A 27,903-nucleotide genomic window follows, 5' to 3' on the forward strand; every position below is an offset into this window, starting at 1 on the left:
AAAAGTCACTTCTGTTTTTATGATCAGTTCCAAAGGGCTTGATAGATGTCATCTACTCCTCTGTGTTCAAGCATGTTCCTTTCATCTGCCTGGGCGGCAGCATCTCCTGCATGGCAGGTTATGGACATTCTGTCTCCCTAACTGGACTAGGGAGCGCTTGGGCTCAGTGCCAAGTACATGTCTCAGGGCTTAGCAAAGGCCCATCAGCCAATAGCACACTGTCATTTGAAGGAAGCTATTGCCTTAGGAGCCTGGTATTGCCCTGAGATCAACCATCCAGAGAGAATCGGTAATTTATAGTTTAATTAAACTTTGGTTACCAATGACTTTATGAATATGTATTTACATTATTTTCCTTAGGTATTTATACAGGTTGCTTTAAATTACTTCAATTTTAATGATTTTACAAACCATCATTCTTTTCCAATCATGTGTCTGTAGGGTCCTCGAGAAGAGATGGCCGGTGCTAGCTTGTGTTTCTCACCCTGTCCTCCAACAAGGGCAGCGGGACAATCCCAGAAGCCAGCATGGAGGTGAGAGCAGAAGGAGGTGAGAGAATCCCAAGCCAACAGAGCTATGGCCCGCTCTTCTCCAGGTCCCCTGTGGAGAACTGTCCCCTCACAGTGTCTGTTACCAGCGAGCCTCATCATGTGTCTGTTGGTACCACTGTGAGCAGGTTTCCTCTGGGAATCTTTCTGTTAGTGATCAGGAGACAACTTCCAGGGAGTCCATTTTTCACATGACCAGAGTCCCTGAAAGGTAATCCTTTTCCAAACGTGAGTTATGGAGCTGTGCAGCGGGCCATTTATCATTGTCCTCTGTGAGGAGGCAGAAGATGGGCAAGTTCATGTCTTGAAGGATGTGCTCTTGTTCTCATGGCCCAATCCCCCACGCTTGTCCTGGAATGCAATAATGTTGTATCACGATTAGGTTTTTAAATTAAAATTCTGCATTTTCTTGATTTTAGTTATACGTACCTGTGTGAGTCTGTTGGTAGGCATGGGTGTATGAGCGTGCTGGTGGAGCCAGAGGTATCAGATCATCCCGGAGTTTGACTGACAGGCAGTTAGGAGCCAACAGATGTGGGTGTTGGGAAGAGAACTCAGGTACTCCGGGAGAGTAGTACATGCTTTTAAACACTGGGCCACGTTATGAGATACTTGTTCACGGTGTGGAGCTATAATGCTGTGACCGGCATCATAAAAGCTGAACGGCCACTAGATAGAAAGACATTAGGTGGAGATTCTGGGGGCAGAGAGGACTCTGGGAAGAAGGGTGGAGTGGCCAAGTCGATGAAGAAGTAGCAGGAGGTGCAAGATGAAAGAGGCACGTGACAGAACGGAGATGACTACAAATGGGTTAATTTAAGTTATAGGAGCTAGTTGAGACAAACCTAAGCTAAAAGCCCAACTTTCATAATCAACAGAAAGTCTCCGTGTGGCTGGCGGTGCGAGAGGAAGTCCATCCACAGAGCAATCTCTCCAGCCTCTCAGGTTCAATTTTGATGGCCACTCTGATCCACTAAACTCCCAAAGTTGTCTGCCACCAAAGCAGAGTCTTCAGTCGAGTTACTCAGCTGCTAGACTCTTCTCTCAATTTACATCTTCTTTATATCATGTGGTGTCTAACACAGGGATGGAATATTTGCTGTGGAGAAAGCCAGACGACTTTGGAAATGGGAAACAATCTAGAAGTTTTAGAACTTTCCAGGAAGGGTCAAAGAGTCAAAACAAGTCAGTCAAGAATTTAGAAAAAAAGTCTACTGCTGGTCTTCATTAAAATGTAAGCTCTCAGTCAAGAGATTGGCATTGGGCACCAAGAGTTGACTTGCAGACACTTCGAAATTAAAAAAATGTGCTGTTAAAGTCCTTATGAGGAGGCGTCCTCTGAGACTCTACCTGTGATTGGACGAGAATGTGCACTGGTCATTTGTCCTATGACCAGACTCTGAAAGGCCACCCTAGTCTGCCTCCAGACCTGCACGGTCTAAACTCAAGCCGGAGAGGCACACTTGGTCATATTCACGTCCTTAGACACTCAAGGGAAAACCTGTGTTTCTGGGAAGGGTTCGACCTTCTTCAGGCCAGTACAATGTGATTGGCTAAGCCTGTAACACAGTAACACTTCCTACGTGGGAAGGAGACTTTTCATGGTTCTGTGCTAGAAGGGACTCTGTCTAGGGAGCCTTTCCCACAGCTCTACACTCCTGTATTTTTAATTGACTTATTTTCTTCAGGTATTTTGAATCAAAGTGTACCCCCTTCCATCATGGTGAACACTCAAAATTACATTTATAAAAAATTAGCTTTACATCAACATCTATTAAGAGCAAAACTCCGGGCCAAAGCTATTGATCAAATTCCACTTAAAAGGAGGATATTAAGTAAATTAGTTGAGCTGATTAAAAACACCTTCATCAAAGTGGAACATCAGTACCAACGATATTAAGAGTTGAATTATCGATTTTGCTTTTTATAAGAAACAGAATATAGTCCATTAACAGGGAGGACAAACGATCCTTCCTCCTTCACTTTGGGCACAGTAAGGGGAGTGAGAGATCTGTTGCTGGGGATGGGGAAGGAAGTACGGGGGAGGGAAGTGTATGAAGGCAGAAAGGAGGCCCCGAGGTCAGAAGCCCAGAGGAGGGCGCGGTCCAGCTGGGCAGCAGGACCACCTACAACCACAGCTGCTGCGAGCGCACACTGGGGCGCTCCCGCTCCCGGCCGCCAGAGGGCGCAGCCCGAGCCGGCGCGGTGCCGGGAAGGAGGAGGGGAGCGCGAGAAGGGTCAGGCGCGCAGGGCGTCCGCGCAGCTCTGCTCCGGGAAGGGCGCGCAGCCTCCACCGCCGGGATGCGGCCGCCCGCGCTGCTGGCGCTGCTCAGCTGCTCCGAGGGTAAGTAGCGCGCGGTCGGGGCGCGGCCTGGGGAGGGAGTCCGGGGCTGCCGGCCGCCCCCGCGCAGTTCCGGCTGCCGCCCGCCCCGTCCCGCCCCGTCCCGGCCGCAGCGCCCTCTGGCGGCGCCACCCCTGGCCCGCGCCCTCTCCGTCTACGCCTTCTTCCGCCGGGCCAAGCCGGCTGGTGGGGAGGGCGCGGCCGGGTCGGGAGGCTGCTTCGCGCAACTGCTAGAAACTTTGCAAGAGGTTGCGCGGTGTCCGCCCCTGCCCGCTTCCCGCGCGCCTTGCCGTGCACACCCTGCGCCCCACTGTGTGCACCCCGCCCCGTGCGTCCCCACCGCCCCGGCGTGTGCACCGCGAGTCCCCCCGAGTGCAGCACTCCGCACCCCACCGTATCTACCTTGAGCCCCACCGCTTGCATGCCACGGCCCGCTGTGGGCACTCTGCGCTCCACTACGTGCACCTACTCCTCACCTTGTGCGCCCCATTCTCTACCTTGTGCACCTCCCGTTCCTCACAGCTATTCACTCATGGGCCCTACAATGTGCACCACATCCTCCTAGATGTGCACCCCTTCGCTCGACCACATCCCGTGTATTCCTGGTACCCCGCCGAGCAAATCCCGGGTCCTACCTTGTTCTACCCCTCCCGATCCTATGCATCCCGCCCCCCCCCCCCGCCAACGCCTCATGGTGCACACCCCGCATTCCACTGTGTGCACCTTGTTCACCCCCTGCGTCCGGCCCTGTGCACCCCGTTCCTCCGGTTGTGTGCAACCTGAGCACGGCCATGGGCATCCCCCTTCCCATGCTCAACTGTGTGCACCCTGGATTCCCAGTTGTGCATGACCTGTGTCCCACTATGTTCCAACCAAGTCCCCAGTCATGCACATTCTATCCTGCCTTGAGTACCCCACACGCCCCGCCGTGTGTTCCTTGCGACCCCACCCAACCTTATACAACCTTCATCCAGCCCTTAGCACACTCTGGACCCTTCTGTGACCCCCTGTGTCCCTTGCCCCCCCCCATCCTGTACCCCTAATACTCCTAGCCCTTTTAATTTCCTGGGACTCCATCCCCCTCCCCACCACCGGCCTTCTTCCTAATGCATTTGGGCGAGGAGGGGAGGGCCTCCTGCTGAGCCTTGGGGGTTCGGGAGGATTCCCTGGGAAAATCAGAGAACTGATCTCAGGCAGTCCCGCTGCTGCTGCCCGTTCCTTCTTTTCCGTTTTCCTGAAGGCATTCCCCCCCCCCCCCCCCGTTAGCTCAGATGATGTGAGAAAAAGTTAAAAAGTCACAGTGAATGACTTTTTATGATATTTGTTCAAGTTTGAAAGCGTGGGTAAAAAAGAAAAAGGACTCTTCAGCTTGTCATTATAATACTTTCTCTAACCCTGACTTGTCTGTGCTTCCCGTTTCTGAAAAGGCAGAATTTCAGATTTTTAGAAATGGCAGAACAGTGTAGTTTAGGGAAAGACGGTCCACGAGAGCCTTGGCAGCTTATTTTTATTTGGATTTATGCTTTTCGAATAGGGACATTTTTTTGTTTTGCTTCTGAATACCCCTGGCATTTCTTCAGGTGCTCACTAAGTGTGCGAAAATTGAGCTAGATTAGCTCATAATTAATTGTTCACTCACATGATTAACTTGGCAACACTGTAATTTAAAATGCTGGGGCACCTTGGACCCAGAAAGTGACAATTGACCATGGGGAATTTGGCCAGAGATCATTAGCTGAAGAAAGTATTGTGGAGCCCTGGCCGAGGGCAGGCAGGAGTGTGGGAAGCTGGGTGACTGTGGCCGTCAGCCTTATCGCCTGAAGGTTTCGCAGCTAACCGAATGGGTGGGTGGTGACTGAAATTAGCCTTCTATTTGCGGCATGCATTTAATAGTAATATTTGTATCTCACAGATGCAGTATATAGGCTGAAAGCTGGGCTAGTTATTTTTGCATCTACTTTTTAATACCCGTAAGGGGAGATTTGGTTTGATAATACAGGAAAGGATATTTCGAATGAACTAAAATGTCAACACATTTTTAGAGATGCCGCCGAACCTCGTGAAGTTGTTAGATAAGCACAATAAAGGAAACAGAAAATTCCTTAAAAGGTTTCTTTGGGAGGCTGGAGAGATGGCTCAGTGGTTAGAGCACTGGCTGCTCCTGCAGACGACTTGATTTCAGTTCACAGACTCACATGGCAGCTCACCACTGTCTATAATCCAGTTCCTGGCCTTCTGATGCCCTTTTCTGGCCTCCACGGGTACCAGGCACACATGCCATACCCATACATACTACACGCGGGCAAATTATTTATGTATGTGTAATAAAAATAAAGTAACCTTAAAACAACCCAAGTCCCTGTGAGGCTCTTGGGTCTTGTGAGCTGGCTCCTGTGAGCTGGTACAGGAGCGAGAATTCTTTCTTTCAGGCCTGGGGTTTATTGTTCTATTCTTTGATATCAGGGGAGGGACAGGAAATGTCTAAAGATGTGCCTCCCCCCAGTTAGGAATCTGTTGACAGAGAAAATGCGACATGCACCTGGAGTCATTGAATACTTCTGGTAGTTTAGAAGTATTTTGTATCCCACCCCTACCCCTTTTTGATTTTCTTGATTGGGTTTCTCTGTGTAATACTTGCTGTCCTGGAACTCCCTGTATAGACCATGCTGGCCTCGAACTCAGAGAGATCTGCCTGCCTCTGCCTCCCGAGTGCTGTGATTAAAGGTGTGCGCCACCACCTTCCAGTTTACACACCCCCTTTTAGGCGAGGTCCGACAGGCAGTTTTCTCACACACTACCAGGGTTTTTTCTTTTTGAGGAAAGTCCATATAGAGATTTTGTTTTCAACCTCTGTGTATGCAGACAGTTCACGGCTGATTCAGTTCTAGGGTCTGGAATGAGTTCCAGAGTGAGATTTACAACCTCTTGGTTGCCATTCGTTAGCTGTATGGCTTTTAGTGGCTTTGAACCTTCATTATTTTATATAGAACTTGAGTCACGGACTTGGCAGACCCCTGGAAATTTTGCTGTCTCCTACAGTTTGAACATACAGAATCCATCATAGAAGAGGCGACTGTCTACCTTGTAGACGTTGGCTCATCTTTCTCTAGCCGGGTTTATTTGTATTACACAGGATTTAAAAGGATGGCGGGGAGGGGGTGGCAAAGGTGTTGCTGAGGTATTTCTCAGTGGCTTTTGTAAATGGGGCAATCAAGGAGTTATCTGTGAGGATTATGGGGACATTCACTTAAAGTGGCCAGGAAGCCAGGGTATAGCGCTTTGGGGCTTGTATTATTGTCCTTCTCATTGACTTTGAGTGGACCTGATGGCTCGAACTCTGAAGGTCACGTTGTGGCCATGAGGTTACCTCGAAAATGGGAGGCAGGTAGAGGGAAGGAAGCAGCTGGATACCAGATGGATGCAGAGCTCTACTCCGGCCCTGTCTGTCACCTACTTGCAGCCTTGTATCGCTGGAGATTATATGCAGCCAAGCCCACTCTTAATTGATACCTCTGCGGAGAAGACGATCTGAACCAATGGTGAAATAATAGCTATTAGCGTTTTTCTCTCACGTCCCTGTCTGTTCTCTGAGTGAGCCAAGATTCTATTTCTTAGCACCTGCCAAATTGGAATGATTTTTCTTTTCTTCTGAGCCAAGTCTTGCTCAGATTCTTCTCATTATGGTGAGTCAGAAATTTTAAGACAGAGTCAAACCTAACTCTGAGTTGTTTTCTGTGTGGGCTTTTTTTTTCTTTTTGATTTTGCAAATTCCCCTGTTGTTTCTTAAAGCCGCGTGTAGATATTGATGACAGTAGTTTTAATTCTCCAGATAGATTTGTTGTCATTTGGGACCCACCCCTAGCAAGTTGGCATAATCTACTTGGTCATGAACTTGACCCTGTAGCTCAGTCAAACCCTATAACCATGACGTCAAAGTTCTTCCCAACCCTCCAACGAAACCACATTCACTGGAGGAATAAATTTGAATTGCTAGATAGAGTTGGTTTCAAAATCATTAAAAAAAAAGATCATTAAACTGAAAGACTATTTGGATTCATTATTCAAAGGTAACTTTTGAGGACCTACTATGTGTTGGGTACTGAGCTGTCCTAGGAACAAGACAGCTAGCTCCACCCTTGTGGAGGTGGGCTGTGTAGGAGGGAAAGCAACATTCAGCAATTAAATCAGAACCCAGCTGCATCCTGCTAAGTACCGGACACTTTGAGAAGGTGTGGCAGGGAGGTCCTTGCCTCTGTCTGCTCAGGTACAGCAACACTTGTTAAAGATGCCACTAGGTCACCCATGTAGCATTGATAGCCAGGGATATTGTGAAGTAGTGGTTCTCAAACTTTCTAATGCTGCGACCCTTTAATACAGTTCCTCATGTGTGGTGACCCCCCCACTATAAAGTTATTTTAGTTGCTACTTCATAGCTGTAATTTGCTACTGTTGCAAATCGTAACATAAATATCTGTGTTTTCTGATGCTCTTAGGTGATACCTGTGAAAGGGTCTTTCAGGGGTCGCCACCCACGGGCTGAGCACTGCTTTTATAAAGCATCCTACAAGACATAGACATAGGACCGCCCCGCTGCCATCAGACAGCTAAGTTATCAGGCTCCAAATGTCAGTAGTGTTGCGCTTTGAGAAACTGGTAGATCCATGAAGGCTTCCTGGAGGAAGTGGTGGCCGCTGTAAGCTCAACCCTGAAGGGGAAGTAGAAACCAGACAACTGGGAGGGAGAAGCAAGCATGCCTGTGGGAGGAGAGCGGGGGAGAGGATTCAAGTGGAGAAATAGCAACCTGGAGAGTTTAAGAGGCAGAAAGGTGTTGGGGCCAGGTGAGGTGGGCCCTGCATATAAGGTCGCAGATTTGTGAGTGGCCTTGTGGAAGGGCTTGTCGTGCGTGATGCTCATTCTGGCTGTTCTGTGAGACAGGGATTCGAAGGTTCATGTAGACCTGGGGAAAAGTAAGCAGAGAGCGGCGTAATGACACATGGGTATGAAGGCGCCATAATGAGACACATTGCTTCGTACGGTAATTTTAAAAACTCTTTTTAAACAACGAGAGAAGCTTCCAGACTCCATGATTGATTGGGACAGTGGGCTGAGAGTGGAGCGGGGTAAGAACGAATCTTTGTTTTTGTTTTTCACCTGGAGATCAGACCCGGGGGTCTTCACACTGGGAGATGGCTCAGGGTTTAAGAGCACTTGCTGCTCTTCCAGAGGACCAGAGTGCGGTTCCCAGCACCCATGTCAGCCAGCTCACTACCATCTGTAACTCCAGCCTCCCCACCTCCAATCTTTTCAAACAAAAATCCAGGGTCTTTGTGCACAGTAGGCGTGTGCTCTGTCGCTGAGCTACACCCATGCTCTGAAATAAATACCGCTCTCTGTAAGAAACGGGCCAGAGGCTAGTGTCTGGGTTCTGATGTGGGTGTTTAGAGGAGGGCCAGAATTAATTTTTTTTTATTATGGTTAAGTATGTATGATAGAAAATCCATTAAGTATATATTGAGTATATATAGTACCTATATATATGTTTATATATATGTATATATACATATATACCTATTGAGGTATATAGTTCTGTGGGGTTAAATAGCTTGACTTTTAATTTTCAGGGGGCTGGGAGATGACGGTGATGAGTTCTGGACAAGTTGAATTTAGGGTGCATGTAAATTGTTCAGATCCCGTTAGAAATCTGGGTCAGAGCAGGGCATGGTGGTGCATGCCTTGAATCCCAGCACTCGCTCTGTGAGTTCCAGGACAGCCAGGGCTGTTACACAGAGAAACCCCGTCTCCAAACAAACAAACAATAAACACAAATGTAAATTAAAAAATAATTTGGGTCAGGAGCTTACCTACTTGACGAACTTGAGGGGCTGTTTTTGTAGGTGGCATTTTGAGCAGTTTGTGCATATATATATGTGTGTGTGTGTGTGTGTGTTTTATATATATTACTTTTTTAAGGAAGAAAGGCTTTGGCAAAATAATTCTTTTGTGCTTCGCTTCAACTGTATGCGTGCTAGAGACGTTTCGACTTTTGGGAAGACAGCCGTCTTTGTAAATATGAAACTGTGGGTTTAGGCGAAAGAGTAGAAGTCTCATTAGAGGGAATTTGCATATATCAGATATGACAGCACCGGTTTCTCCGAGGGGTGTGGCTTATCTGCACTTCTAATAGAATCCGCTGGCAAAGGGAAAAGGTGATCTATTGCTGTTTGCATTATTGCTTGCTGTGAGAAGCTCAAGGCTTCTCATACTTCACGTTGAATTTATCTTCTGCAGATCCTTGAGGGTGGTTATGCACGAGTTTGTGTATCGTTTATGAAATGAATGAAGGGAAGAGTTTGAAAAGGACAAGGTCGTTATGGAAATAGCCCCATGTAGCTCGCTAGCTCCCTTGAGTTCTTGGGTAGCTGTCTGTCCCGATGTGTGTCAGGCTTTAGTGTATGTGACAGTCACATCAACATTCCCAAAAGCCTCCGTCTGTTCAAATGGAGATTCCCGGTAACTTAGTCTGTAGGCTAAATGCAGTCTACATGAAGCTGGGGTAAAGACGGCTCTCGAAGCTGAACGATGGTGGCGGGTGGTGGGTGTGGCAGGAGTGCACACAGGCATGTAAGGAAAGGGCACACGGGGTTGCCTGTTATGTCAACAACCCAGATCCAGTACCTGGAGGCCTGGGCTGCTTCCAAGTGAGGAGTACTGACCCCTTCTTCGGTGAGTGAGTCCTGACTGACCATCTCTCACTAGGCCTCGCCAGTCTTCAGTGCTCGAGTATAAGCAACTGAACACTGTTGTAGAAGAGGCTGCTTGTTCATCCTGGCCGCCCGGAAAGCTTAGCCCCGAAATAACCACACAGTAATTGTATTAATTTAAACACTGCATGGACCATTTGCTTTAGCCTCTTATTGGCTAACTCGCACATCTTGATTTAACCCGTTTCTATTAATTTGTATATCGCTACATGGCAGTGGCTTACTGGGAGAGATTCCAACCGGTGTCTGTCTCAGGCAGAAGATCCATGGCTTCTCTGACTCTGCTGTTCTTCCTCCCAGCATTCAGTTCTGCTTTCTCTGCCTACCTATGTTCCACCCTATCAACTAGGCCAAGGCAGTTTCTTTATCATCAACCAATGAGAGCAACACACAAACAGAAGGACCTCCTACACCAGTACACGGTAGTAGTTTTTTGTCCACCTGACACAAGCCAAGTCATTTGGGACGAGGGAGCCTTGGTTAAGAAAGGGCCCCCAGCAGATGGGTTTATGAGCAAACCTGTGGGGCATTTTCTTGATTGGTGATGGATGAGGGAGGGCCCAGGTGACTGTGGGTGGTGCCACCCTGGACACCGTAAGAAAGCAGGCCGAGCAAGCCACGAGGAACAAGCCAGTAAGCAGTGTTCCTCCATGGCCTCTGCATCAGCTCCTGTTCCTACGTTCCTGGTTGATGTACTATAAGCTGAAATAAACCCTTTCCTCCCCAAGTTGCTTTTGGTCATGGGTGTTTTATTACAGCAGTAGAAACCGAATGGGCAGCAACCAAACCTCCAGTGTATAAGCCTTGGAGGCCAACCTTCTTCAAACCTCCCTTCTAGAAAGCTGATTTTTTGAATGTTGTAGGAGTGGTGGGGCTGTGTCCCCAGCATCCCGGCCGCCTGCTAGTTTATGCCCCGAAATAACAACACACAAACTGTATTCTTTTAAACACTGCTTGGCCCATTAGTTCTAGCCCTTACTGGCTAATTCTGATATCCAGATCAACCCATCTCTAATGAACTGTGTAGCATCAGTCTTACCGGGAAAGATTCTAGCCTGCGTCCATCCTGGGTCTGAGCTTCATCGCGCTTCTACCCAGGAGAGGGGAGCATGATGTCTCTGAGATCACTTCCTCCTCCTCCCAGCATTCTGTTCTGTTTACTCCTCCCACCTATGTTTTGACCTATCAGGGCCAAGCAGTTTCTTTATTGCTTAACCAATGAAATCAACAGATTGATATATGACACTCCCATATCATTTGAGCTCTATTTCAAGTGAGGCTTGCATATGTGTATTTTTAACAAGGGGCCTAGGTTATCTGTGTGCACAACCAGGTGTGGGAATGCCATGGATCAGTCCTTTTCTACCGGTAGCTGAACAGGAAGTTAGTTGGGAAAGCCAAACTGAGAATGATGAGAAGGAGGGCGGAGTCAGAAGAGGCACCACCCAGCCACCCCAGGAGCCAGACATACTAGAGGACAGGTAAAGCCAAGAGTCATGTGGCGATACATAGATGAATAGAAATGGGTTAATTTAAGTGTAAGAGATAGCCTGAGCTATCGGCCAAGTATTTATAATTCATATAAACTTCTGTGTGGTAATTTGGGAAGCAGCTGCTGGGTATTTGGGAACGGGTGGTCAGAGAAAGTGTCCATTTACATGAGAGCTCTTCCTGCCCTGGTCCACCTAGCCTCAGGTACCAACTGTGACCATTACTGGGTGACTTTCATGAACATCTGTAAAATGTAGAGATGTCTCAGAACTGCCCTGCCTTGAAGATGAGCTGGGTAAATTTTATGGAACAGAACCCCAGCTCGTATCAGTCAAGGGGGTTTCTCTACTTAGGAAAGAAGTAGAAACCCCAGAACTCAGACCAAGAAGTCTTTCTCTGGTTCCAGCACCATGTCCTAGATGGCTTCCTATTGCCATGATAAGCACCATGACCAAAATCAACTTGGGGAGGAGAGGGTTTGGGTCATAGGTTATTGTCCATTATGGAGTCAGGGCAGGAACTCAAGGCAGGAACTGAAGCAGAAAGCATGAAGGAATGCTGCTTATAGACTTGCTCTCCGTGGCCTGCTTAGCCTGCTTTCTTATACCACCCAGGACTGCCTGCCTGGGGTGGCCCCACCCACAGTGAGCTGGGCCCTCCTACATCAGTCATAGCCCCATAAGCTGATCGGAAGGAGGCATTTTCTCATTTGAGGTTCCTTCTTCCCAGATGACTCCAGCTCGGGTCACGCAGACAGAAATATAACCAGTGTGTATAATTTGGCAGATTTTTGTATCCTTCTGAAGAGACTGCTATGATTTTCAAAAGAACTAGAGCCGTGAGTTGTTCTAGTGAAGCCTTGTAGAGCAGGCACAAGGAAGTCTCTGGGCTTAGACTCTCTCAGATTGTATACAGCATGGATTGCTGCTGGTGGGGACTTTCCATCTGCTTTTTCTTGTGAGGGACAAGCTGCCCATCAGTTAATTGCCCATTGTGTTTTTCTAGAGTAAGCCTGGCAGTTATCATTCAACAATATGATTGCTATTTAAAGGCGTTTTACGAAGAGCTAATTTCCTTGTGTTTGCATATTTGCTTTGTGTTCTACTGCAGTGTGTTTTGGAGAGGGCTGTGTGAGCAGGGATTTTTTTTTCCGATTCTGTTTCAGACCATGGAACATCCTTATAAAGATAGGTTTAGAATCTCAAACCGTTGGAGTGAAATTTTTGCTTTTCCCCCTCATCTTGACTGACTTCTTTAATCAAGATGTAAATCAGAGAGGCGAATTCTCTTGCTTTGTAAATGTATGTGGTTATTCCCATTTCTGTCCCAAGTGTTGTGCTTGTAAATTTAATTATCTTCCAGCTCACAGGGTCTCTGGGCCAGGCTGTCTTTCTTCCTTGTCTCATGCTACTTTTTATAGTCACGCAATGCGGGGGGCCTCAGGTCTCCTCTACCACAGCTCTTTTCTCTTGTCAATTTGAAGGACATGGATCTTTTCAAGAACTCTGTAAAAATTTCTCTTAAAGGGTACTAGAGAGGTGGCTCCATGGTTAAGAGTACTTACTGCTCTTGCAGAGGACCTGAGTTCAGTTCCTGGCATCCATGTCTAGAGACCCACAATTGCCTGTAACATCAACTCAAGGGATTCTGATGCCCTCTTTGGGTCTCCTTGGGCACTACGTGTGCATGTGCGTGTGCGTGTGTGTGTGTTCCAGGGGTTGTCTGGAAGGGACCAGAGTCTTGACCGCATGTCCAGTACTGAGTGGGCAGGCTGTGGCTTCAGTCTCCTTGCACTATGGAGACCCCAGCAGTGCCGGTCTCTCTGACTCCACGCTGTGTACTGTTCCATGCAGAGGAAGCTGCTTTCGGAGTCTTGTGCTTAATTCATTCAGTGTCCAGGAGCTGGCTTCTCTCATATCTGCTCACTCCATGGCCTATTCTTCCTGCCAAGTCCCGAAGGTGGGGTCACGTGCTCTGTTCTTCTGCACGGCCTTTTGACTTGTCCCTCCCAACTGTAGCCACTTGCATATCTGCCTCTAAGGTATCTTTGACAGATATCTTCTGTCCCCTCAGCCTGACAGCCTAAGGTGCTGCCTTGCAGTTCCCCTATCCTGACTGAGGCCCAGAAATAGTCTTGTGCCAGTAGCCTCCCAGCTGGCACGTGTGTGCCCGTTCTTATCCCCTGAACAGTCGTTCCGTTCACTGTCTTGAGAAGTCTGTCTAGAAAACATTGCATTTCCTTGCTCAAGATGCTTTCATGCCCAAGCCGGGGGTGGGGGGGGTGGGGGGGTGAGGGGGGGGGTGTGGGTGGGAGACTAGGTTCTTAAGGCTCCCCTTCATTGTATTCACCTGTCCCATAACTCCTGCCCTCCAGGTGCTCCCCCATCAGACTTCACTCTTCCCAGCCATTAACCCCTAAGTGCCCCTACTCCATCAAATCTACCCTCTCAGGTATGCCCACCCCAGTCATCCTCCCAGGTGTCTCTGCCTTGGCCGCACCCTTAAGCCAAGTGTCCCCTCTCCAGCTAATGCCTAGTCACCCCCTCAGGTGTTTCCACCTCAATCAATCACACCCCAAGTTCCTCACCCAGTCAGTTCCCCTGCATAGGTGATCCCCCCGCAGTCACCAGGGATCCCCAACACAGGTACTTCCCCTACCAGTCACCCCCTCTCACAAGTTTGTTTCAGCTGCTGTTACCCCTTCCCCTTGGTGTCCTAGCCCTCTCATTCCCTCCCTCAGTGCCCCTGCCCAGCCTCTCTCCTGCACTTTCTGTCATCCCTTGGGTGTCCAAGCACTAGGCGTCTGGGCCTGTGTGTGTGGGAAGTCTGTTTCTAGGCCTCTGTGGTACCTTACCACGTGCCCTCTGGGCGAGGGCCACCTCCAAGCTTCAGGACTCTTGACAGACTCTGCTGGAGACTGTTGGCTCCTCTGGGGGGCAGGGCCATCATCTTTAGCATTACCTGGCACAGACAGACAGTCTTCTTGTCTTTTGAACAGAGGAAAGTCTGAGCGAGTGAGGTTGAAGAAGGTGGTTGCTAACACCTGCACACATGCCAGGGCCTTTTGCAGAAGACAACCTCCTCAGTCCCTCAGGGGCCACTGGTTCAAGCCCTTCACCCTGTGGGTTGGCAGTGCCGGCTAGAGCTGCTTCCCAATGTGTCAGCGGGACAGGGTTGATGCATCTGTCCAGGGAGGGTAAGGAAGAGGAGGGTTCTGTGCCTACGGCCTTTCCCTGGGCCGAGTCTGCTGGACTCGGGATTGCTTTTACTTCTCTGCCCTCAGTGGAGTGGGTTACCCTCAAAGCTTTCATTAGAACAAACCGCAAAGGGCGGGCCCTTGAGCTGTGGTCCTGCGGTGAAAGGCTCCCTCCCTCCTGGGACCTGCAGGGAAATTCAGAAAGCTCAGGGGAAGGAAGGGTCAGCCCCTAGAGGCCAGAGCTGCCCGGGGAAAGGAAATGTTTGGTAAGTAGGGGCACAGGGGAGAAAGGAAGAAAGCCCCAAGGCTTTTCCTTCGGCAGGGCGGTAGAAGCCAACAACCCAGGCGGGTTGGTGACTGCATCAGATTTTCTGCCTCCCTCCTGGCTTCTGGGAAGGACTTGCACCCACCTGACAGTTAGATGGACAGTCTGCATTGTCTTGATTAGCGACATAACTTGCACGTTGCAGGATGTTTTTGTTTGTGTTGTTTTGGAGACCGCGTCTCTGTAGCCCAAGCTAACCTTGAACGCATGACCTTCCTGCCTCCAGCGCCCGAGTGCTGCGATTACGGGTGTGTGCCACCTCGTTTAGCTTCCCCGAGTCAGGCTGGTCCCTAATGGCTTCACTGTCTTCTCCTCAGCACCTCCTGAGGTGGGAAACTGGATGCAGAGTGTGTTACTGTTTTCTGTGGTTTTCAGTTTTGTTTGGTTTCTCTGATGGACGTTTCTGGAAAACTTGGGAATTAGGGGGCATGAGCCCGTTCCCTGCACGGAGGCAGGGTCCTCCATCCACTCCCAGGACCCAGGCCAGCCAGGTGGTGCATACTACACACACTGCAGTTAATTCCTTCGGGTTTCTTAAGCATTGGGGCTTCATCTAGCCCGTAAAACTGCATCCCAGGCTACTTGTAAGATCTCGGTTTTTCTTTCCGCTATAGGTGTGCTCACACATCAGTTGGCCTGAATTATTTAACGTTATCGTGGAAAAGGCCTGATTTCTATCGCCTGCCCTGATTTGCACTTTAAATATAGTTCCCTGTCTCAGTTCAACAGAACTCGTGTTGAAAATAGAAGAGAGAAAATGACTCTTAAACAGCAGTTCGGCATGTAAAAGCGTGATTTACCTTGGAATACTTCTCCTACTCCACGTTAAGGCACTAACGCCACATTTTCAGAAATGCTTTCCACTGCCAAACCTAGGAGTCAGCCAGAAAGGAAAACAGTGGCCAGTGAGCCCCAGGTGGGCATTCCCGGTGCCCCTTTGGCCAGCAGGGTATGTGTTGGAGAGGGTCCCTCATCTCCTTCTCCCTCTCAGACCTCCCCACCTCTGAGATCGCCAGACCTTAATATTAAATCAAAAGCAACTCAACCATGAGCATTAGAAATACAGGACATCTCATGTAGATCCAAAGCCCGAAGGCAACTTGGGGGACTTCGCGTCAATACGGCACACTCCGCGTGCAGTGCACAGAGCCCATCATTTTCCACTGTGAATTATTCAGCCTCTGTTTATATTTGTGTTTTCTATATTCTGCTTGCTCCTCTGCTTAGCATACCCCAAATCTGCAGTGCGTCAAAATGCTGAAATTAAAAATAAATAGAAAAGGAAAAACAAAAGCAAACATTGACCTGTCTCCTCTCACTTGTGAAAATGAGACGCTGGGTTCTATTAATATCGAGATCTAATTTAGGACAAAAAGTAGTTTAAGAGTTTTACACTTAAGCTGTTGGGAAATTATCTTTGCTTTGGTAATACAAAGTCAGTGTTTGTTAGAACTGCTGGAGTAAATGGACAGATTTTTAAGCCTTATTTACTCTGTTTTCTCGCTCTTTTAACCCATTTACACCCCTCTTTCATCATCTTTTCCCAAGAAAGCTGGGTTTTGTTGGGGGGAATTCTGAAAATGACTCATCATTCTTTGCTTTGATTTATTATGTGCCTATGGAATACATTTGGTGCCTGCACAGTTTTGTTTGTTCGGTTTAGGTGATAGGAGAGAATCAGGATGAGGGAGAGATGGAGAGCGATGGCCATACTCATGGTGTCGCTTTAAATATTATGTCATCTTTGCTGTGGAAAAACGATTTTAATTTCACAGTAGAGTGATGGAGACGATGACAGGGTTTTTATTTTTAAAGGATTTTTTTTAAATGTCTAGATCTGTGTATTTTGGGATAGAGATAGATGCGAACAGTAAGCCTTGTGTGCATGAAGGCCTGGCATCTCCTTCTCAGCAGGCAGCATCTGTGGAGCTCGCTTGACTTATTGGTGGTGTGTTCCTTGGTGTGTAGATCTTCTTTACACAGCGACACTGGGAAGTAGTAGCTGCCTTTTAAAAGGAGAGGCTGCACCTTGGTACCTCCTGGAGCCCGAGCAGAAAGGGACTGCCCCTCAGTCTCCTCCCCCTTCTTAGCAGGCACAGCCCCACGAGTCATAGCCCTTCGGCTTTGCAGGCAAGTCAGCTGAAAGAAAATTCCAGATGTTAGATGGTGCCATTGGACCTTTTAAATGAGAAAGGTACTTTATTTAATAACAGAGGAAATGATAACCAAGAGACCTTAGATGATCTAGGTTTGAAATAAGAACTGACTGGAAGGAAGGGAGTATTTTTTTTTCTTCCAGTGCTGGGGATCAGCCGAGTTCTGCATGTTAGGCAAATATACTGCCACTGAGTTCCATCCTCAGCAAGATGGATCTCTGAATGGAAAAGCACATTGGCATTGCTCCTGGGATGTGAGGCCATACTGCTCACCATGCAGCTGAAAGCCCAGGAGATAGATATTCATGGGTGGAAACAGGCTCGTTCAAAACCCATCCTAAAGAAGACAGAGGCAACTCTCAGCCTCAGATGTCCATCTCTAGGTGTTTAAGGGGGCAGAGAGCTTTTATGGGGCGAAGACGGGGAGTTATGAATAGATAGTGGGCAAGAGAGCTTGTGTGCTGGCTAGTATCTAGTGTCTTTTCTCTTCTTTGGGCTGACTTTTCTTCCTTCCACAAAAGGATTAAAGGGAGGGAAGGTAAAAGAATAAGAGGAGCACTGGATCATTTATTAATTTTTAAAGATTATTTTGTTTTATATGTATGAGTGTTTGCCTTCATGTATGTATGTGCTCCATTTGTGTGCAGTACCTGCAGAGGCCAGAAGAGGGCGATGGGTCACCCTGGAATTGGAGTTACAGATGATTGTGAGCTGCCAAGTGGGTGCTGGGAACTCAACCTGGGTCTTCTGCAAGAGCAGCCAGTGCTATTAACTGCTGAGCTAGCTTTCCACCTCTCCCATACTATATGTCAGTCCATCCATCCATCCATCCATCCATCATCCATCCAGGATCTCCCTATGTAGCCCTGGCTGGTCTAGAACTCTATATAGATCATATTGACCTCAATCTGCCGAGATCTACCTTACTCTTCCCCGTGAATCCTGAGATCAAAGGTGTATGTCATCATACCCCAGCAAAGGACAATTTAAAATAAACTGCTATAGCTTGACCACAGTTTTTCTAACCTGTAAGTTCTCAGCATGCTTATTTTCCAGAATCCAGTGCTGCCAACTGATGTTAACATGTCACCATGATGTTTATTTCTTCCCTATTTTAGGTTAAACTCATAACTTTGTACGTGCAAAACACATACTTTCCACTGTGCTGTAATCCCAGCATCTATATTTAATTAGTAATTCTGGTTTTGGTATCTCCTTGAGAGTTTAATTAATTAATTAAACTATTTAATTTTTCTTCTAATTATGTGTATATGTTTGTGTCGGTGTGTGGGTTTGTGCCAGTGGGGACCAGAAGAGGGCGTCAGATCCCTTGAAGCCGAGTAACAGGTGGTTGTGAGCCCTGTGACAGGGGTACTGGGAATTGTGTCCTCTTTAGGAACAGTAAATGCTCTTAACTGATGAGCCATCTCTCCAGTCTCCTCCCTGACTGTTTCTAATGTGAAGAGTCTCTTGGGAGCAAATGAATAAGACAAACCCCAAATATTAAGTACCCAGAAACAGGACTGAATGACATTTGGGTTAAATGTCTGCTTTATTAATAATTTGAGCCTTGATGTGTGTGTGTGTGTGTGTGTGTGTGTGTGTGTGTGTGTGTGAAGCGTGGAAACATAGATCATATCATGGTGAAAATAGTTGGGCATGGGCAATAGGTTCTCTTCTGCTGGATTAGATGGGTGTTGCTGGCAAGGGAAGCCTTTCAGTGAGGGGACCCCATGGCCGACACATACCTACCTCGGTGTGCTGTTCGCATCCTAGTTAGCCAATAAAATTATATTCCTGTGTGTGAAGCTTGTAATAAGAGTCTTTTAGTAGTGGTCCCCAAATACGTATTTCCAGCTGGTGCCGAGTTCTCTAGTGAATGGGCGGGCCGAGTGGGGAGGACCGAGGCGGGTATACCGTCTAGGCAGTCGCGGGACCTCGTTCGCTGTTTGCTCTTATCGAAATTCCACACACTGAGGTTCCTTTGGCTAGCGCTTCAGTTTCAACCCTGCTGTTTGAAATGTCATTCTGGAAATGGAAACGATGAAACCGTGGTAGTCGTTTACTTTTTAGTGTGGACAAGTTGTAGATGACTTCTTGTGAGCAAATGTTAATGGGCGATGTGAGGCAGTGGATGTCTGGGGGTGTAGTGGGGGAGGGGACGGACTAGACGGGGGGGGGGGTGGGGATGTAGTAGTGTGGGGGGGAGACCCGAATGGTTGGGTTGTCTCCTGCTTGTCAGTGGCATTCTCCAAGGACCCTCCCATGATGCTTCTCAAACTTCATTATTGTCTTGGTGTCCTAGAACACTCTATGCCATGTGCCTGCCCTGGTACAGTGCCCACTTCCTCTGGGAATGCTGCCTGGAGGGCCCGAGTCCCCAGCCTGCAATGCTCTCCTTTAACTCCTCCGGAGAAACTCATTCTGCAGTTAGTGCTTGTGTCCCTTGCCCTTCCTGACACGTTGTCTTTAGCATTTGGCTTCATATTTTCAGTGCTGTCTTGCATCGTCGTTGTTATTATTTTTAATGCTCAGCCTAAGTGTGCCTCTAAGGAGATCTTTGCCTCTTTACGACATGAACTGAAACGTTCCGTCGTTCTGAATGGAGGGTGATTTTTCATTCCTTCAGTCTCCCGCCCTAGAATTTCAGTAGGATCCGCGACTTCTCCCACTGGCTTGTCAACAGCGGCATCTGCGATTCTAACCCTGAAGCCCCGAACAACAAATGCTCCCCAAAGATAGTTCTGTTGCTTTGGCAGGGAAGATGGAGGTAGGAATTCATACCACCAACCCCTGCATTCTCAGGATGTTTTCTATTTTAAGAAGGTATCTAAATCAAGAGTTTAAGGAAATATTTTTCTACATTTTTTGGTTGTTTGTAAAGGTTTTAATTACTCTGTTTTTTTTTCTTCTTTTTTTCTGCTTGGCAACCCGATCTCATTAACTTTACAGAGGTAGTAATTTCAGGTCTAAGATAGAGAAAACCCGGAATCCTTGTTTGTAGTGATACGGCTGTTTAAAAATGAGCAAATGTGTCTCGTTAGAATATTCCTCCCCTCTATTTTCAGCAGAATTACTAAGTGTGCGAATGAACCCAGATTGCTAATCTTAATGGAACCATGTTTCTCTTTTCCCTCCTAGCTTTTGCTGTGGTGTCTGAGGAGATAAAAGAAAAGGCCACGCCTTCCCAGGTACAGTCTGACCACTCTCCTGACATTCTTTTAGATTTAATGAGAAGTGTAAAGATTTTGTCCTTAACAGTTAACTTCATTTTTTGCTCTTGTATGGAGTGAGCTATTGTTCAATATCTGTTTCTGTATGTGTATGCTTGTGTGGGGGTACTTGTATAAGTGTTGTGAGTGTGAAGGCAGAGGTGAGCTTTGTATGTTGTTCCTCAGGCTCAGCGTGTGTGTGTGTGTGTGTGTGTGTGTGTGTGTGTGTGTGTGTGTTTGGGTGTATTCCCCATACATTCTTGCAGAGGCCAGCCGAGGACGTCAAGTGTCCTGCTCTGTCACCCCCCACCTTATTCCTTGGAGGCAGGGTCTCTCTCTGAACCTGGGGCCTGGTGGGCAGCCAGCAAGCCCCAGCCGTCCTTCTGTTTCTGCCCCTTGGCAGCTCTAAGGTTACAGGTGCACATCCCCACACCTGGATTTGTAGACAGCTTCTGGAGATTTGAACTCAGGTCCTCACGCTGGGGTGACTAGTGCTTTACCAATGGAGCCATCTCTCTCTGGCTATCAATATGGATTTCGATGCCTTAACAACCCGTGCATAAGTTTGATTGTTTTTGTTGTGTGGGGGCGCATGCGTGTTGTATGCATGCTCACATGTGTGTGCGTACAGGTGCGTGTGTTCCTCCATCACTCTCCACCGTATGTACTGAGGCAGGGACTCTCACTGGTCCTTCAGCTAGTCTGGCTAGTCAGCTTGCCCTGGGGATGGTTCATCTTATCCATGCTGCGCCCCCAGCTCTGCTGGTCTCTGGCGACCTGTGCTCTGTAAGCCCCATGCTTGTGCTTTTGCCCACCGAGTCATGTCCTCAGCCCCAGATTTGTTCTGAAAAGTATGATTTAATAGTTCCAACCATTTTAGGAAAAAAGGATTTTTGCTACAGAGAGAGGTCTCTGAGAAGCCCTACCTGAGTAGCGTTTATTGCCGCAGTCTCGGGGTATCCTCCCCTTGGCTTCATCTACTAGTCTGTGGAAGGGTTCTTGGGGAGAGGGCAACACCTGATCACTGTTGCCTTGAAGACGGACGGATGAAGGGCTCCACAGGTGACCAGGCTGCTGGGTTCCTTGGACACTCAGAATCCAAAGCCAGGCCCGGGGGCTGGGCAGAGTGGGTCGTACGTTTCCAAAATCTCTGAGCCACCTCCATTTTTGATCACTGATGATGTTGGAGAATTTCATATATATATGTATATCTCCACTCGAGCTTTGCCTGGGCTTAGTTTAACAGGTGAGCAAGAAACAGTATTTAAGAACTGCGACTCATTTTGTCATGGTAATTAGGGCTCCATTGAGCCGACATTTTACTCTACAATTGGTGTAAAGTCTTTTGAATAGAATATTTCTTTGATCAACAGAGCATTATCTAACTGTGCCCTGGGATCCCTCCAAAGGGGAAATGATGCTAATCATTTCTTATCATGTTAGGACTCTTTAGGCCTAATAAAAGCAGTTGAACACATTTTATTTAATTTGATCTTTTCAGTGGCGCTGGTATTGCTAAGCATTCCCAGTTAAACAGAAGAAATTTAGCCTGAAAGCAATTATGTGATTTTACCAAGGACATAGGATTATTAGAAGTCCAAGTTAAATGTTCTAAAGTCTGTATTTTCAGCCTGTACTCCATTTTAATTATAATGTGTGTGTTGGGCAGGATTGAGGCCTGCTCCTAAAGAGTTTAATGTGCTGCGCAAGGGTTATTAGCAGAGAATTAAAATTTTGTTTAATGAATTTAGAAATTATGCCTACTTAAAAATGTTTAGATGATTATTAAATTTTATTTTTATGTGTATGAATGTTTTGCCTATATGTATGTGTTTTCACCACATGTGTGCAGGTGCCCGTAGAGGCCAGAGGAGGGTGTCCGATACCCTGGAATTACGGATGATTGGGAGCTGCCGTGTGGGTACTGGGAACTAAAGTCAGGTCCTCTGCAAGAGCAGCCAGAGCTCTTCACTGCTGAGCCTCTCCTATGTGAAAAATCTGCAAACTAAGCATTGCAAATTTGAATTGTCACTGTTCAAACCTCTGTGGCGTAAGACAATGAAGCCCGGATAGAAAGGCTGACTTGGTCTTGTCGGCATGTCTGAGTTGGGATAGATGCGCTAATAACAGGTCTCTTTCTTGTTTGGCGGTCGGTGTGCAACCTTCACTGCAAGCATGTTTTTGATCACTAAGAATAGTGGCAGAAACCTGTAGCATCAGAGATCATAAACAAGCCCTGTGCCTTCCTCCTCGGAAAAGCGGAAGGCAGGGTTTTCAATGTTCTGTCGTTCCTTCATTTAGCCCAGTTTTCTTTCTCAAAGGGGAAATTACTCAGGACTGTGTTGGTTCCTTGGGCATTTTATTTTTTACAATTTACCAATTGGGTTGTTTGAGAAAGCTAATCATTTCCCTAGCTTTGTGTCAGCCAGTCTGAGCTACAGGGCTTAATACCAAATAAGAGGATCCGTGATCCGGGTTGGTCTTCTTGGATGTGGCGAAGATGTGTGGTTGCAAGTGCAGCAGGTGTCCAGGGCTGTTGAAATGACGCTGACTGGAGCCCCTGGGTCTGGCTGGTTTTCATCTTCCCTGTGTGGGAGGTGATTCCGGTTATGCATAAATGTGTGTTGTATTGATTGTTTTTCTGAAGACCTGCAGGCTGGTGCTGCGGGGAAGAAAGGACTAAGAAGACCCAGACCTTCATCCCGGGTTCGTGGCCAAGGATTACTGAACCCTGGGAAGTTCTTTTTTATGTCCTGAGAGGAATAGTTTTCTTGTTTGGAAGAGGGGAACATTGGCTGTAATCATCTCTGATGTTTCTTCATCTAAATGTTCTGTTTTCCCACGAACCACACAGCAGCTGGTTTGGTGGCTTAAGGAGAAGGATCAGGTACCTCAGGTACCTTAAGCAGGGGACAGGGAGCAGCCCTGGTGGGACCCATTGGTGGCCTTGTGCCCGGCACAGCTGTACTGTGGGTGGGTCCCCTGATCAGGTGCAGCCTCTTAATGTCTGCGCAGGCCAGCTTGGCGTGCTGACCCGGCTTGAAAGAACAACTTCAGAGGAGGAGTCGAACTTTCCAGTCTTAGAGGTTTCTTCCAAAGTTAATTGTTTCATCAGGATGTGATGGTTGTTTGTCCCGGGGTCCGACAGAGCAGTGTCCAGCGGTGGCATAGTCTCTACTCAAGCGGCCTTTCTGCTCTCGGGGCAAGGACAGTTTCATAAGCTGCAACCCATCAAGTCACAGCCCTGCCTTCAGCTCTGTAGCTGCCTCGTCTCACGGACCCTTTGGCATCCTTTGAGGACCTTCCTCTTTGTGGCTTTGTCTGAGCTTTGTTGGTAAAGGCTCACAACCGTGTTTCTTATTTCAGCCCGTAGGAAAATCGAAGGCTATTGGTGGTAGCTGATTGCTCTAATTATAGTGTAGAGCTGCCAGAAATGAAAAACGAGCGCTTAGGAAGAAAACGTTGTCGTCGTCTGAAGGGAAGGTCTTGGAGGTGGCAGGTTGAGCTGTTGACCCAGCGGGTTGTTAGAGAAGCCGTGAGTCTCCAGAATCAAGCTATCTCTGTGCCAGTGTCTGGATCTGTGTGGTGGGGCTCACCAGCCCTGAGGCGCCCTTTTGTGCCCAAGAGTTCTAGTGACTATATGTTACTGTAACAAAATGCCTGAGACTGGGTGCTTTATAAATAACTGGCATTTATTTCCTATAGTTCTAGAGTCTGGCAGTCCAAGGTATAGGAGTGGAGGCCTTTTGTCTGGGGTCATTCCGGAGCAGAAAGCAGAAGGGCATGGTGGATGTGCTAGACAGAAAGAGAGGGCTGGACTTGAATGTATAACAGATCCATGCTTGATAGTGAACTCACTGCCCCAATAGCACAGTGCGTCTGTTACCTCGTGAGGGTTGCACCTCAACATTGTGGAGTTGGGGTTGTTATTTCCTCCCTTCCCTCCCCTCCCCTTCCCTCCCCTCCCTTCCTTCCTTCCCCTCTCTTTCTTTCTTTCTTTCTTTCTTTCTTTCTTTCTTTCTTTCTTTCTTTCCTTCTTTCATTCATGTGTATGAATTTTGTCTGTATGTATGTGTGGTGTGTGCTTGCAGTGCCCATGACGTCCAGAAGAGGACATCAAGTCCCTTGAAACTGGACTCAACAGATGGTTGTGATCTGCCATGTGGGTACTGGAAACTGAACCTGGGTCCTCTGCAAGAACATCAAATTCTCTTATTAAGTGAATCATCTCTCTAGACTCGGGGGTGGCCTTTTCTTTTTTCTTTTCTTTTTCTCCTCCCTGAGACAGGGTTTCTCTGTATAGCCCTAGCTGTCCTGGGACTCACTCCATAGACTAGGCTATCTTTGAATTCAGAGATCTGTCTGCCTCTGCCTCCCTAGTGCTAGGTCTAAAGTTTGTGTGCCACCACGCCTGGCTTGGGATGTCATTTTCAACACGTTTTGAGAGACATGTTCAAGCTGTAGCAGTTGCCATCTGTCCTCCAATCTGTCCTTTGGGGACCTTAGGGGTGCTTCTCAGACAAGAAAGACATGTTTAATGGTCTTTTAAAGATGACATTTTAATTCATTGTGCATTGGTATTTTGCCTGGAAATATATCTGTGTGAGCTGGCGTTAGAAACAGCTGTGAGCTGCCGTGTGAGTGCTGGGAATTGAAACTGGGTCTTCTGGAAGAAGAACCAGTGTGCCTAACCACTGAGCCATCACTCCAGCCCCATGTATTAACATTCTTTATGACATTGTGTCTTAGATACTTCTCTATGTGATGACAAAGCACTATGATCAAGGCAGCTTATGAAGGAAAGCATTTTATTTGGGGCTCACAGTTCCAGAGTCTGTGACCATCGTGGTGGCGAGCATAGCAGCAGTCAGGCTGGCGTCGTGGTGGAGCAGTAGCTACGAGTTCACATCTGTTCCACAAGCACAAGTCAGAGAGACATAGGAAGGATTTTTGAAACCTGCAAGGCCATCCACAGTGACACACCTCTTCCAACAAGGCCACCTCTCATGATCTTCCCAGCAGTTCCACCAACTGGGGGCCAAGCTTTCAAATATGTGAGCCTATGGCGACCATTCTCATTCCAGCCTCCATACATGATGTCTGAGCTCCACAGATAAAGATGATAGCTGGGGGGCTGGAGAGATGGCTCCGTGGTTAAGAGCACTGGCTGCTCTTCCAGAAGACCTGGGTTCAATTCTCAGCACCCATTATAAAAAAAAAAGATAATAGCTGGGAGCCCTTTCCATCCTGAGGCGAGTCCTTCTAGCATCTGGACTACGTCTGGTATTCATAAAGCATTTTAGAGTTGACAAGGTCTTTAGAATCAACTTTTCACAAAATGTAATTTTATACAGGAGGAATAAGTTTTTTAATCCAAATAAATGACTTGCCTAAAATCACATGCAAAGGACACAACTCATGCTAGAGAGATGGCTCAGGGGCTAAGAGCACTGGCTGCTCTTGCAGAGAATCTGGCTTTGATTCTCAGCACTTGCATGATAGGTCATGAACATCTGTAATTCAATTCTAGGGGATCTCATGCCCTCTGCTGGGCACAGTGGGTATTGCACACACATGGTGCACATACCTACGTGCAAGCACTCACACACATAAAATAAAGAGAAAGCAATCAAAAGCACAGCCTTGTTGCAGATTCTAGAGCAATGCAGGCGCTCATGGTTCCTGCTTTGCCCCCTTTCGACCTAGCCTCCTTACTATAGGGAAGCATTTAGCTCCATTCTCAAGTCTTGTCACCACGTGTTAATCCAGATTATTCATCTTTATTCACTGTGTTGCTAGTTCATTTGAATGATGGAATTCATCTTTGCCTCTTTCATTTTAAACACAGGATTCGGAGCAGAGTAGTCTATCAAGGAAGCATGACATAGGTAAGTGATGAACTTTTGTTCCTTTTACATCCGTGTGATATGGCAAGTGTGCATATGTATATTTGCATGTGTATGGGTGCACGTGTGTATGCACATGTATGTGTGTGTGCAAGTTATGGAGGCCATCTCGTGTCTTTCTCATTTCTCCTTTTTATGCACTGGAACAGGGTTTCTCCCTGAACTGGTAGCTCCACTGATTTGGTAAGCCTAGTTGTCTATCTTGCCCCAGGCTTTTCTGTCTCTGCCTAATGAGTCTCGTTTTTAAGTGGGTTCTGGGGATCCAGACTCAAGCCCTTTACTTGCTCAGCCCGCCCTTAATCCTCTGAATCATCTCTAAGAAAGATTTTTTTTTTATTAGCCAGAGGCCATACTTTATTAGCTCTGATAGTTCTCCTTCTCCTGAACAGTTTTGGTTCCATGTCGTCATCCAGCCAGGCCAGCAGCCACAAGACCCACTTTGCCCCCAGCACTTTGCCCCACTCTCTTTGGGTGGTGGAGGGTTTGCCAATGTGCTGGCGGTTCACACCTCTGAGGGCTGTGCCACAGGATTCATGGCCACATCCAGTACTTGTGGCCAGAAGTTCCTCTTGGCCTTGTACGTGTGGTAGGCACGGCCAGCCTTTAAGATAGGTTTGTCAGTCCTGTGCACTCTTTGCTGCCCAAAACTAGATTAATCTGGTTCTTCTCTGGAGTGGGTTGGAACCAAGGAGCACGTCAGTAATCTGCCATTCAGTATTCTCCCCTCAGCTCTACCACCCAGACCCAGATAACTCCACCAAACGGATCCTGTCCCCAGGACAGTTCCTATAGTCCCCTCTGTGGAAAGGCCATGATGCCTCAGGTTTTATTTGACTCCTGGTACCATTTACACCTTGAAGGCAGTTAGTCCATAGTCTAAGCATCTTAGCCTGGGCGCTGTATGTCTTTTTACAGAATGTTTCTTCTTTGGGGAAGCTACAGAGATAGGGTCGACTGTGGGCTCTAGGGTAACCCCACTTCTTCCTCAACTACTGTATACAGGGGTATACCGTGATGTAGTGTTGAAAGCTGCAGCCCTTCCAAAAAAATCCAGCAGATTCTCTGTGAGTATCCCCACTGCCTGCTCTGTTCCCACATCACCCCATGGTCACCTCTGACTCTATCCAGTTCAATGTTCCCAGGTCCTGGCACTGGACTGGGCTCTGATACATCCACACTGCCTCTGAGCAGGTTATTGATGATGTCTGCAGATGGAGTGTGTAGCCTACATGATTGTAAGTGCACAGAAAAGGAAGGGCCAGTATGATCCCAGCTATGTGAAGAAGCAAGGGGCGAACACAACTAACAAGATGAAGATGCCTGAGAGGGGAAGAGTTTACTTTTGTTTTCCTCCAGTAGTCTCTTCCCTGCGTTGAGGATCTGTTGTCTTAGTGAGAAGATCAATGGGAGCTTTGCTGTACCGGCAGAGGCAGCAGGTCTTGCTTGCTATGGTGAGCAGAGGATTAGCCTGTTGACAGGTGGATTCCTGCAATAAAGAGTTCATTAGGAAATGATCTGGATTTAGGAGATGCTATAAGGGTTAACGCAGAGTACGCCTGTGTATCTACAGCCCAGGTTAAGAAGTAAAACATTACTGAGAGTCCATATCACGAGTTATGTTTATTGCTCATGGAAGCTTTGACACTTTTAAGGGACATATGCATAGTTGATGGAAGAGGGTCATCTTTCTATGTGTTGTTTCATTGGTTAAGTAATAAAGAAACTGCTTGGCCTCTGATAGGACAAAAAATTAGGTAGGTGGAGTAGACAGAACAGAATGCTGGGAGAAAGAAGCTGAGTCAAGGGAGTCGCCATGATTCTCCCACTTCAGACAGACGCAGGTTAAGATCTTTCCTGGTAAGCCAGCTCGTGGGCTACACAGATTATTAGAAATGGGTTAGATCAATATGTAAGAGCTAGTCAATAAGAGGCTGGAACTAATGGGCCAGGCAGTGTTTAAAAGAATA

At 47.5% G+C, this 27,903-nt stretch overlaps 1 protein-coding gene across 1 annotated transcript in view; it reads left to right on the top strand.

The window, feature by feature from the left end:
• Positions 1-2,625: 2,625 nt before the first annotated feature.
• B3glct (beta 3-glucosyltransferase) overlaps positions 2,626-27,903 on the top strand; it is a 90,748-nt gene continuing 65,470 nt past the window's right edge. Inside the window, 3 exon segments of the mRNA XM_050161961.1 lie at positions 2,626-2,892; positions 19,960-20,009; positions 25,879-25,918. Of these exon segments, the coding sequence (XP_050017918.1) occupies positions 2,850-2,892; positions 19,960-20,009; positions 25,879-25,918 (133 nt within the window). The 5' untranslated portion in view covers positions 2,626-2,849.

Source organism: Alexandromys fortis, unplaced genomic scaffold, assembly GCF_014885135.2.
Source record: "Alexandromys fortis isolate MF-2015 unplaced genomic scaffold, M_Fortis_MF-2015_v1.1 scaffold_118, whole genome shotgun sequence".
NCBI classification, from domain to species: Eukaryota; Metazoa; Chordata; class Mammalia; order Rodentia; family Cricetidae; genus Alexandromys; species Alexandromys fortis.